The sequence below is a fragment of the Odocoileus virginianus genome, chromosome 18 (assembly GCF_023699985.2).
Source record: "Odocoileus virginianus isolate 20LAN1187 ecotype Illinois chromosome 18, Ovbor_1.2, whole genome shotgun sequence".
NCBI lineage: Eukaryota > Metazoa > Chordata > Mammalia > Artiodactyla > Cervidae > Odocoileus > Odocoileus virginianus.
In genome coordinates, this window is record NC_069691.1 from 31,200,289 (window position 1) to 31,213,681 (window position 13,393).

Consider the following 13,393-nt stretch of genomic DNA (forward strand, 5'->3'; position numbering starts at 1 on the left):
GTAGTGGGAAATTGAGGGTCTGTTGTATTGCTTTTTGCACTTTTCTATGTCCTTTAAATGTCTCAAAACAATTTTTTTTTAAAGTCCGAATAGAGAAGAGTGAATTTATCCTAGCTTTATAGGATCTAAAGCTCCCTGATGTGCTGTTACCTAAACCTGATCATCACAGTAATTCTGAAGTAATTATTACCAGCCTTATTTTATACAGGAGGAAAATGAGACCAAAATTGAGGAAGGGGGCTTGCCATGACCACCTCTTAAGTCAAGGCAATGCTTGGCTGAGAACTTGACCTAAGGATGACTTCTCTTTCAAGAGATAACATCACTGTCCTTCAAACATGAGGGCTGGACCAGAGGTAAAAAATAAATTAGCCTTGAGAGCTATAGGCAAGAGACCTAGAGGAGTTAAATCTAAATTGACAAACAGCAAATCGGCAAATATTTTAATACAAGTAGAAAATATGCCTCACATGATCTTAGTCAAGTTGCATAAAATTTTTAGGCTTATTTTCCTCTCCTACAAAATAGGGTATTTACATATCTCATGTGATTCTTGTTAGTATTATACTATTTATGTATTTACACATGACTTAAATTATACAATTTATTTAAAAGACTCAGGACAGTATCTGGCACTTAATAGCTTGTTCAACATTTGTGTGTTTCCTCTGTTTCTTATGCTGCCATGTATTATGTCAAACAGACATTGCCTTTTTTGTAAATAAAGATCATCGAATGTGGGCAATTTCGTGAGTTCCATGCTGCTACTCTTTGAATGTGATCTCCGCTACAGCCATCAGCTATCTCATCTCAAATTCACACTTGAACAAGGGCAGAGCAGAATTTGAATAAAACTGATGATCGTTTGGGGCTTGGGCTGGAGAGTCTATTTGCAAGGATAGATAAAAGGGATTTGCAAGTGTGTGAGGAGGAGAAAGATAGTCAATTGGCAGAGATAGGTTTACATAATCAGGGTGAGACAATTGCAAACTAGACAGCTGCTCAATAGCTTTTGGCACCAAAATATATTGACCAGCTGGGATATCATTAATGCTTAACAGTTTTATCCTTATGACCATATCTTGGCCAATTAGGTTGTCTTTGACCACAGAAGGGTATAACACATTCTAATATAAATGTTGCATGTATATCTCTGTAGCATGCATTCTATTGCGTTGATGTGTTGTAGAGTATACACTAAATATAAATGTATTTGTTTCTTCAGAACACCAGGTTAGATGGTGTGACTAAAGAGGAATAGAATTAAAATAGACTTTAATTTCTTTTAAAAAAAAATTATTGTTCTGGGATATACATTCTTGGGTACACTGAAAGTAAAGGGGTTCAAATAAAATCATTTTTAAGATGAATTTTTTAAAGAATGATTTTAGAAAAAGAAATATGGTTAAGGAAAGTCAGTTCTGCATGCTTTTCATACAAATAAATACACACAGGAGAAATGACTGACAGACAGTGATTGAAGGACCTTAACAGAAAGCGGATTGCAGTGTTAAAAGAAACACTTGGACCAGTGTCATTAGCCTATGAAACCATTTCAGAAATACTCTTACTAGATAATCTCCCAATAGTGCCTTTAAATTAATGGAGAGGTAAAACAAATAAGGGCAAAATATAAGACAAATGAATGCTATAACATTTCCCAGAATGCATCATACATGAAAATTTAATACATTAAAATATTTGGAATCTTTTCAGAATTTGAAACTGTGGCATTTACAGAATAAAATTTGTAACAGAGTTTTTATGCAGTAACACAAACACAGTCATACAAACACAGAACCATTACTAAACTACCTAAACCAAAATGCATGAGGAAACGGATTCCACCTGTAAATTGTTTTTTAAATTTTAAGTCATTTGCAGTTTATTTAATTTGACATCTACAGGAATTCCTTGGTTATTTGCATCAACATCTCTGGATTAACCTTCAAACCTGATACTGATCATATATTTTCCTTCCCCATAATTTAGGTACTGGTTTGTTTACCGATGATTGATTGTTCCTTCTGCTTATGTAAACCACTAAAAGTAACATCTGTGTTCCTTCTTCAAAGCTAGAGACCTGACATTAAGAATTTTATATGGGAAGTATAAAAAGTAATGAGGCAACCAAACACCAAACTCCTTCCACCTATGGACCTACTTAATCATCTGATAGAAGTCAAATAAAACATGGTCTGAGAGCAAAGACAGCTACAAGGATCAGGAATCCTCTCTGCAAACACCACATAGATATGTACACATACATGCATACATATATTGCTCAGTCGCCCAGTCGTGTCCAACTCTTTGTGACCCCATGGACTGCAGCCTCCCTGTCCCTCACCATCTGCTGGAGTCTGCCCAAGTTCATGCCCATTGCATCGGTGATGCCATCCAGCCACCTCATCCTCTGATGCCCTTTTCTCCTTCTGCCCTCAATCTTCTCCAGCTTTCCCAAGGCTAACCGAATTCGCCAAGAGAAAGCCTCTGGTCATAGCAAATACCCCTTTTCAACAACACAAGAGATGACTTTGCACATGGACATCACCAAATGGTCAATACCCAAATCAAATTGATTACATTCTTTGTAGCTGAAGATGAAGACACTGTAAACAATCAGCAAAAACAAGACCTGGAGCTGACTGTGGCTCAGATGCATACGTATATATATGTATATATAAATACATATATATATTTGCTAATGCTTTGACAAGCTATTAAAGAAACCCATTTTATGGTCTAGTTTATTTCTTTTCCATCTTCAGATGGAGGACTCTTACCAAAACTTGTAGACAATAAATCATGTAATAATAGTAGCAGAAAGGACCTTAGCAATTGTCTAGTTTAAGTCCCTCCTTTATAGATGAAAAACTTCAGGAAAAAGCTTCTGCATCTCATTAACATGCTATACCCAGTTAGTGTCAGAGTTGAGACTAGATCCCAAATGTGCACTGATAAATGGATGAATAAATATCATGACCTCTAACTCATTTTCACAACTATTTTGTAAACCATCTTTCTCTTAAAATATTACATACCCATTTAACATTTCAGACTGAGTAGCCAGTAATTTTGCTGATAATAGTAAGATAGCTTTCCTTTTTTTTTACGTTGAAAATCCTGGGATAAAGGGATCTTGGACATGAAATTCTGCCCGGAAGCCAGCCTGCTCGGGGTAGCCATGCTGATGCTCTGTCTTCCCCATGCACTGACATTCCTCCACCAGCATCACCACCTTGACCACCATGGCCAGGCCAGTGCAGTTGAGCCGTAAATGCCTCGTGGTGAACTTGGCAGGCAGGCAGTGGGAGCAGAATGTGTGGGGGTGCTGCGCAGCTTCAGGAAAAGGCAGGGACCCGCATTTTCCAAAGCAGAGGTTGTTCTGTACAACCACTTCCTCACAGTCTTCATGGGTGATAGTCTAAAAGGCAAACACATCTCCATTAAATTATCTTGAATCATTTCTTTGACATACATGATGCAGAAGCTCTAGACTATTAAGTCTGAGGATGTTAGTTGCTCAGTCATGTCTGACTCTTTGCATCCTCGTGGACTGTAGCCCACCAGTCTCCTCTGTCCATGGAATTCTCCAGGCAAAAATTCTGGAGTGGGTTGCCATTCCTTTCTCTAGATCTTCCCGATCCAGGGATTGAACCCAGTTCTCCTCTATTACAGGCAGATTCTTTACCATCTGAGCCACCATGGAGGCCTTCCCAAGCCTGAGGATAACTTAGACTAAAATTTAAAAATCTTTCCAGTGTTGGATACATTTTGCAAATATCCAAGTGATGGTATCTTAAGAGCATAGAGCTACCTCAAGTAAATTTCTTTTATTGGGTAAATTAATAAATTAACCTGTAGGAAATACCTAAGGTAATATGAAAACGTTTACACTTGAATGTCAAACTCTAAGTTTGATGTTACTGGTCTGAAAAATTCTAATGGCTTGCTTCTTGTCAATAATGTGTCTTACCCTTCTACTCTTCACAGTGCATTGTACATAATAACTTCTCATTACATATTTGTTCAATAGCTCACAGAATAGATCAGAACATCAAGAATTTAATTCTGTCCTATTTTGCAGTGTTTATAGTACATTCAAATTTATTAAAGTTGCATGGAGCAAAGTTGCAGCACCTACACCTCTAAATCATGTTGTGTGACATCATTTCTGCCTCTCCCGTAACCCCAGACACCTAGCTTTATGTGCCCTTCAAAATATATGAGCCAAACACCTTACTCTTAATTTGATTAGCAATAGAATTCAAATTAAGAGTTCAAAGGAAACTTGATTGCCCAGTTCTTAGGAGCAATTTTCTAATTATACATGCATGGACCAACAAAGCAGTCATTATTATTTGATCATTGCCTCGTCACTGTACGTATCCTTGCCTTTTCAGAATACTTAACTGCCTTGCACAGTCAATTACCTTATAATACTGCCTGCTTAATTGGGTCGCTTTACTGGACTGTAAAATTTTATTCTACCCTGCATTGCTTTTGGTTCACTATCTCTGTGTTTAAGGACCTGATGCAATTTCTCAATTTTAATCTAACATTTGGAGCGTGGGCTTTGCCAGACTGACTGGAGGAAGTAGATAGTAGAATGCTCCCTGGTCTTAATAGTGTGGAATCAATCATCCTAACCACAAATCAGCCAACACAACATGAACTGGGAGACAGGCATTTCTAAGGGGAGGAAATGTGATTTCATATCAAGATTACTTTTTGAAAGCTTATGAGAAAATCTGCTGTATTAAATCATTTTTGCTATGGTAATGCTAGAAATAATCTGGCAACTTTTGCCTGACAAGCTGGACATAGGTGATAGACCTATGAAGTAGCTGGGTGTGAAATACAGAGATTAAGACCATCATACATGCATGTTTGGGGAGGAGTCTAGCATATCCCACTTATCTGCAGATGGAACCCACCTGCTCATCCATGTCTAATGGAGTGTAGAGATGCAGCTCGGGAGAAGTTCCAGTGATCACTCTAAGTTCCCAATTTCGTAACTGGGGGTACAATCAATTACTTCTCCAGATAGACCACACCAGTGTAAAAAACAAATAAATAACCCCCCCCAAAAAACACAAAGCTCTGTGTGATCAATATGAGTGATTACTAACATTAGCAGTACCATCATACCATCTTTGCAGCATTTCCAAGGTTAGAAAGAAATTTAGGGAATATGAGCATACTTTGCCAAATCCCATAATGAAGGTCCAAGGACCAAATCTGGAAATTAGGAGACTCAGACTCCTGGCACACTCATCCCCTGCTTTTCACCCACCCCAGCTGTCTACTCCCTCCTGAAAATCTGGATCCCCGCCCCCACCCAGAACAAATACCTGGCTGAAGGGCACTGTCCTACAGGTCTCCTGATGCACTTCATGGCTTTTGATAGGCAGGATGATCCCCTGAGAAGCTGGACTCATTCTGAACATGAAGTGGTGCCAGAATTTCTTGGCTTCTTCCCGGAGAGGAGATTTCTCCATCGGCATCCTATCCTTGGGCTGAGTGAGGCCCCAAGTCCCAGGGAATAACTGCTCACTGACCAAGCCCTGGGATGGGTGCAGCTCTCTCTCGGGCTTCTTCCAGAATCTCCCAAACCTGGCCAGCATCTTTTCTCTCTGCCTCTGGCCCTCCTCTGCAGGGCTGACACCTATCAGATGTGGCACGGCCACAAACAGATCTGGCTTCTCCTCTGCTTCCTCCTGAGTGCCCACGGACAGCTCTCTGCGATTCCTTTCTAGGAGCACGACAGAGACAGAACTCTGCCTCTGGCGACCATCCCCACGCTGTACAGCCTCCCCTAGAGGCAGGAGCACCAGCAGCTGAAGGAAGAGAAGACGCATGCTGTCGGGGCCCGCTTCTTGCAGATTCACAGGCTGTGAGGCCCAGAAAGAGGTTCACTCCTTGCAGGAATGTGACCGGGGAGATGCTATATATGGATACCTGCCTTGTGGGATGGGAAGGCAGGTGTCAGTAGCCAGGCAGAGTAAACACATCTCTTGTTTGCTTGAATTATGGAGTGTTAATAGTGTTCTGCCTTCATTTTGGTTTTGTGTATTTTAGAAGGCTCCAGTGAAAGCCAGGGACCCAGGGGGTAATTAGCTGACACTTTATCGTCTGAGATTTAAGGAACAGTATTAGTGAAAACAACACTTCTTTGCCTGGATTTCCCATCACTGTTATTAGGGGCAGAGTAAGCTAACATCTGTGGTGCATCTGCTTTGTGCTGAGCTCGAACTGACATGTTTTTAAGAGAGAGTTTAGTCTCTCAGTTGTGTCCAACTTTTTGTGACCCCATGGACTGCAGCACGCCAGGCTTCCCTTTCCATCACCAAAACTCCCAAAGCTTGCTCAAACTCATGTCCGTCAAGTCAGTGATGCCATCCAGCCATGTCATCCTCTGTTGTCCCCTTCCTCTCCTTCTCTTTTTTAAGAGAGAAGTGTATCAGGTAAAAATTAATGTATACGTTTAACCAAAGTTCAGGCCATTAGGCTCCACACACACACACACACACACACACACACACACACACACACACAGGAGCAGCCAAAGAAATATACAAAAGTTGTAAGAAAGAGAAAGGAAGAAATAGAGGGATGTTACATTCATTGAGAAGAGGATGCTCCTACTACTGAGATGTGGTTGGGGTTGTCAATTTTTGCATAGTAACAGTAACAGGAGTATGGTCTCCTTTTCCACACATGGAAACTCACAATTCCCAAATAATCCCCTCACCTTAAGAATCAAATACTTGGTGCTAAATTTCACAACTGGTTAATCATCAGATAAACTTTTTCAATTGTTCACACAAATCTCTCAACAGGATTCTAAGTAATAGGCTGACAGCTCATTAGCCCTCGGTGAGGAGGGGGAAATGTCTTTCCCAAAAGCCACCCTACTGACATTTTTTTTTTTTCTCAAAACAAGGAGCCAGACTTGAAGACGTGGATTCTACAAACCAGGTTTGATAGCTCTGGAGCATGAAGCTGGCTGGCCCACATCATTTTCTTCATTCTGCAATAATTGATGACCAAGTTAAAAAAAGATGGAGGCAAACATGAGTATTCAGGGATCAAAGGAAAATTTGTTGGATGACTATCATTTTTAAAACATTATAAATCAGACAAAGGTGTAAGAAAGAAACATTTTCATAAAAATGAATCTCAGAATTCAGTTCCATCAACCCTCTACAATATTTGAATAGTATTTCCATTGGGAATCATCCTAACACCTGCTTGCCTTTCACCCCTTTTAATTCAATCATCATATTTCTTGCTTTCAGTAACACACATAATCCTGGAACATGACCCCTTTTTTCAGTAATGATTAATCTTTTCTTCTAAGAAGTGACCCATTGGAATATTTTTTCCAGAACTACTGTTCTTAATAGTTATGCCTGAATTCTAAGAGCTCAGTTCAGTTTAGTTCAGTCGCTCAGTTGTGTCTGACTCTTTGCGACCCCATGAACCGCAGCACGCCAGGCCTCCCTGTCCATCACCAACTCCTGGAGTCTACCCAAACCCATGTCCATTGAGTCGGTGATGCCATCCAACCATCTCATCCTCTGTCATCCCCTTCTCCTCCTGCTCTCAATCTTTCCCAGCATCAGGGTCTTTTCAAATGAGTCAGCTCTTCGCATGAGGTAGCCAAAGTATTGGAGTTTCAGCTTCAACATCAGTCCTTCCAGTGAACACCCAGGACTGATCTCCTTTAGGATGGACTGGTTGGATATCCTTGCAGTCCAAGGGACTCTCAAGAGTCTTCTCCAACACCACAGTTCAAAAGCATCAATTCTTCAGCGTTCAGCTTTCTTTATAGTCCAACTCTCACATCCATACATGACCACTGGAAAAACCATAGCCTTCACTAGATGGACCTTTGTTGGAAAGTAATGTCTCTGCTTTTTAATATGCTATCTAGGTTGGTCATAACTTTCCTTCCAAGGAGTAAGCATCTTTTAATTTCATAGCTGCAATCACCATCTGCAGTGATTTTGGAGACCCCCAAAATAAAGTCAGCCACTGTTTCCACTATCTCCCCATCTATTTGCCATGAAGTGATGGGACCGGATGCCATGATCTTAGTTTTCTGAATGTTGAGCTTTAAGCCAACTTTTTGACTCTCACTTTCATCAAGAGACTCTTTAGTAATTCTTCATTTTCTGCCATAAGGATGGTGTCATCTGCATATCTGAGGTTATTTATATTTCTCCCGGCAATCTTGATTCCAGCTTGTGCTTCATCCAGCCCAGCGTTTCTCACGATGTACTCTGCATATAAGTTAAATAAGCAGGATGACAGTATACAGCCTCCTTTTCCTATTTGGAACCAGTCTGTTGTTCCATGTCCAGTTCTAACTGTTGCTTCCTGACCTGCATACAGGTTTCTCAAGAGGCAGGTCAGGTGGTCTGTTATTCCCATCTCCTTCAGAATTTTCCACAGTTTTCTAAGAGCCAAAGCCTCAGATAAGTCCTTTTACCTACAATAATGATTTTTTAAAAATGAACGATCATTTTTCCAGAAATCTAATCAGAAGAGATGTAGTTTACTTGTACCAAATACCCAGAGAACCTGTGCTAGTATTAATTAAGGTACAGTTGATCCCTACTAAATAAATGTTAGTATTTGTCATTTTTAAGAGTATATTTTAAAAATTGCCTGCTGTTTGAATTTCTTAATTTCCCTCAGCCATCCAATGGAATAAACCTCTCAGAACTGGCCACTCTAATTGTATAATTTATATTAGCTGGCCACTTAATTATAAATATGGTGTGGGAGCTAACTATGATATGTTCCTGGTTCCTTTTATTTTTTTTATTTTCAGTTTTTTTAAAAATCTTTATTATTGGAGTATAATTGCTTTACAATGTTGCATTAGCTTTTGCTGTACAAAAAAGTGAATTGGCTACATGTATACATATATTCCCTGCCTTGCCCTTAAGCATCCTTCCCACCCCTCTGGGTTCCTAATTCCTTTTAGACTTTACTCTTCAGTACCTAAAGTTCCACTGCCATCAATCACAGTGTCCAGCATTTTCCCAGACTGAAGTCTATTCCAGAAATTCTCCTTGGAGTCTCAGGTTGCCTGTCTCTGAACATAGGATACAGTTAAAATAATTTCTTTTGAGTTTAAATTTATAGAAGGGTCACTTGGTGGGTCAGGCATCATGTTAGACACTAGAAGATGATAAAAAAAATGATGAAAACTTAGTTTCTGCCCTCAAGTAGTCTAGTGGTGTCACACATTTTATAACTTTATTATATTAGCTGTAGGAATGTCAGTTATCCATATTTAACCTTTATTTAGTCCTAACTCCTCTTCTTCTGATATTAATTTTGGTTGTTTATAAATGTCACTTAAAAACTGCTCAGGGAGGATTTGCTTTTGCTGTTCTGTTATTCCTGTTGAGAAATGTGTAAATATCTTGAAGGCAAACCTAGCAAAGTAAAGCCTTCTGTGATGAGTACAATAGTATCGAAGTTTGTCTTCAACCCCTGGCTTTTGCAGCTAAGGGCAGGAGACATTCACCGTTCACCACTGTGTCCTTCCCTCAGTGCTAAAGCTGTGTATGTGATACATTACAGTTTATTCTCCAAAACAGAAACACTGTGGGGTTTTTCAGCAAAAATATGCTGCCTCTGTGGGTCTTTGGTAATAGAAGCATATAGTGATCTCCCAATTCGGATGAAACCAAATGGAGGCAGGTGTGGAGGGGGTCTCCAGACACAGCAGGGAGCTGTGGTGTGGAGACAACACCACAAATTGCTGATGTCCTTGGTAACAAATGCCAAAGCAGAAGGCAGGCCTGCGAGCTCACGAGCCCAAGCCTGCCTAGAGCTGCTTCCTGAGACCACCTCACGCCTGTGTGTGAGCCAGAGAGTGCAACTGTACTATTCTCAATTGACAACTTGTATTAGGCATGATCTGAACTCAGTTTAACTTGACCCGTTTGTGTGGGCGCTAGGCTGTCTTCAGGAGCTCCCAGGGTGTCTGTGAGAGAATAGTAACAGACAGGTTTTCTGTCCCTCTTCCAGACTCTCAGAAAGAAGCTAAAAGCAGTATAGTGCTCTCCAAGGGAAAACAGACAGTTCTTTTCTAAACATCCCAGACCTAAATCAACAAAAGGTGAGAGGCAATATTGGGGCAAGAGGTAGGCACTAGCGCTAAACAGAGAGACAGAAAGGGGAATCTGGGTGGATGGGTTTGTGGAAGAAATCTGTTTAGAGCACATGCCATTGCTTCACAACTATCTGTCTTTTCAAATATAGAGTAGCAACAGGACCGTCGGAATTTAGATTATTTAAAAAGAACTCTGAAGAAGGCAGAATCTTTCCTTTACCAAAGAACAAGAAAGGCAGCAAATTTAAGGTTTAAGAGTAAGTGATGTCCCCTTAACGCTTTATCATCATGATTTACTTTAGTAAAGTATTTAAAACACAGAATTCTCCCTCTGCACTCTCCTCCCTGCTACTTTTTATAGAAAGAAGACATTAGGAAGTCCTTCTTCTCCAAAGGAGGGACTTTCACTTATTGGACTCATAGATACACTCATTCACACAGAATATATCTGAGTGCCAACTCTGTGCTAGGTCCTGGGGATAAATTAGTGACAGTGTCCTTGTCCAGGCCTAGTGAAGGTTGCGATCTAGAGGGAGTTTATTCAAAATGAGTTACGCAAGGAAAACCAAGGCAGACACCATTCCTAGTACTGATGGGGGACTTTCAAGGGGATACTAATTTGAAAGGCACAGTGGACTGTGTTTCTGCTCATTTTATTTGATAAATATTTGCAAATAAAAACTGCACAATGTAGCACAGTATATATCATGCAAATATTTTATTTTATTTTTGATTAGGTAATACATAGGTATAGTAACAAGATTGAGATCATAAAAAAAATTGTATGATAAAGCCTCTGACCTCCCAGGCTTGCTGTCCTGCCATGTGGCCATCACTGTTGTTAACTTATTTTAGTCAATCTTTTAAAATAAAACAAACAAGATTTTAAATTAAAATACTTTAATGTGAAAGAGCCACTGAGGGACGTCAGGGAGAGTGGAAATTTAAGTCAAATTTTAATTAAAAAACCTTTGCATAAATGAAAAAAAATTGTTATTAAAAAAATGTTATCTGTGTTCCCCATGCTCAATATTCATATGTTGAAGTCATAACCCCCAGTATCTCAGATGTGACTGTTTTTGAAAACAGGGCCTTTTAAGAGGTAATTAAATTAAAGTGAGGCCACTATGGTGGGTCCTAAACCAGTAAGATCGATGTCTTCATAAAAAAAAGAGAGAGAGAGAGAGAGATTGCGACAAAGACACACAGAAGAAAGACCAAAGACAAAAGAAGATGGCTGTCTATATGCCAAGGAAAGAAGGAAACAATCTTAACAAACACGATGACTTCAGACTTCCTGCTTCCAAAACTGTGAAAAAACAAATCTGTACCATTTAAGCCACCAGGCCTGTGGTACTTTGTGATGGCAGTGATGGCAGTGATGGCAAACTAATACACCACTTGAAGAAAAAAAATGCAGCCAATAGCAAAGGACAAATATCAAATGGTGTACCACATTATAAAACTTCTCTATTTCCACATTTAGGTACGGATTCCAGTATTACCTTTTAAGGTCAGATTATTCAGTATCAGCGAACTTACTGTTCTATGTCCAAATCACTCCCACACCATGAGGAAGCATTTTATTTTTTGCTGCTGGGGCTATATCTATTACCATGTGCAAGTCATGGACAATACCTAAATTTGACAAATAAGCTACCTACCAAGATAGCAGAGAGGGCTCCTATAAATCTGAAAAGTAGGCCAAGGCAGCCGAGGCAACTTCACCCTGTGCCCCACCCTCCACCATCCATCCATCCCTCACCACCCACAGCCTCTAGTTATAGTCAGTCCAGGATGTCTTCACTGATCTAAACCTCTGTTATCACCTTCTTGCTATTTCTTAAAATTTACCCTGATCAACTTTCACTGCAGAAAGCTGAGAGAGAGTAATATAAGTGGAAGTGGCTTCAGATTTGATGCCAGAAAAGCTTTATCTGATTCCTGGCTCTGCCTTTACAGTTTATAAGCAACATGATCTCAGGGACTTGACTTCATGTCCCTAAACCTTGCCAGAAACAATACTACCTGCCCTGCCTTCCTCATCTGGCTCATTGCCTTTCTCTTCACCCCAAATCCTACTGTTAGCCTGGGTAACTTCAGGATGAACTTCAGGATCCTGGGTCAATTCAGGACAGGTCTGAACAAATAACCTGCTGTCAGTGTTACATGATGTCCTGTTCAATACCCTGGTTGCAGCCTGGTAACTTCCACTCAACAGGCCACTCCATCCCCTTTACATTCTGACCCCTGTTATCCCCAGGAATTGTTCCACCTCTAGACTGTGAATGTCACATTCCACTTTCTCAGGGCAACTTTCTGTGGCTTCTATTCTCTCAACTGTCTCCACAGCATTTGTTTTCTGCTTCATCCTTATAATGGTGCCACCAGAATTGCAGTTAAATAATTACTTGTGTGAACATTTAATATTTGTCTCCACTTTGGAGTTTGAAGTCCATGAAAGCAGGGGTTCTGCCTTTCTTAGTCACCATCTCAGGTCTTTTCTTGTAGTAGATGTTCAAAAATACTTGTTTAAAATGAATGAATGAATATCTATAATCCTCTGGTCTTCATTTTCTTCCCTATCCATCTTGGATCCATGGCCTGTCATTTCAAATTTTTACAGTATTTCCAACTTCCTTGCTCCCCTTTTTTCTTGCATGATCTAGTAGAATTCCAAACCTGGAAACACCCCGCTCCCTCTTCTCTGGGCTACTTTGACATAGAATACTGGCGGGGATAATGACAAAATGGTGAAAATTGACTCTATATAAATTATCTCTCATTTTAACTGAACTGTCAATTCCACTGGCAATCTTTCGTATTACTCTAGTCAGCTCTCTCTTCATTTTCCAGGTAGATCATTTAAAAGTCTTCTCTAATAATCTCAAACCTCTGACTTCTCTGCCTTTCATTTTCATTTCTCCTCGACATTTTCAGCAAATGAGCTCACCCCCTTCTTCCACAGAGAAAGACAGAAGCAATCAGATGGGAGCATTTCCTTTATTGGACTGTCAGACCACAATTCTTTTCTCCTTTCCACTCTGTTCTTGGAATCCATCCTTTCCCATCTCCTTTATTAATAGTCTCTCCCACCCCATATCATTCAATTCCCTTCACTCCACCGGTTGCCTCCCATCAGCATTTATATAATGTGTGCTTGTTTTGAAGCTTTTAAAAATGCCTCTTTGATTTCACAGCAGTTTCCAGATTCTATTCTTCAGTGGTGTCTTCTGCCTTCCCAGACAAATATTG

General features: G+C 40.0%; 1 protein-coding gene across 1 annotated transcript; it reads right to left on the reverse strand.

Moving 5' to 3' along the window:
• Positions 1-656: 656 nt before the first annotated feature.
• Positions 657-5,894, reverse strand: CER1 (cerberus 1, DAN family BMP antagonist). The gene is made up of 2 exons (XM_020886870.2): positions 5,355-5,894; positions 657-3,424 (listed from the first exon to the last, which is right to left on the reverse strand). Exons 1-2 carry the CDS (start codon positions 5,859-5,861, stop codon positions 3,110-3,112), a joined length of 822 nt encoding a protein of 273 aa, XP_020742529.2. The 5' UTR covers positions 5,862-5,894; the 3' UTR covers positions 657-3,109.
• Positions 5,895-13,393: the final 7,499 nt, after the last annotated feature.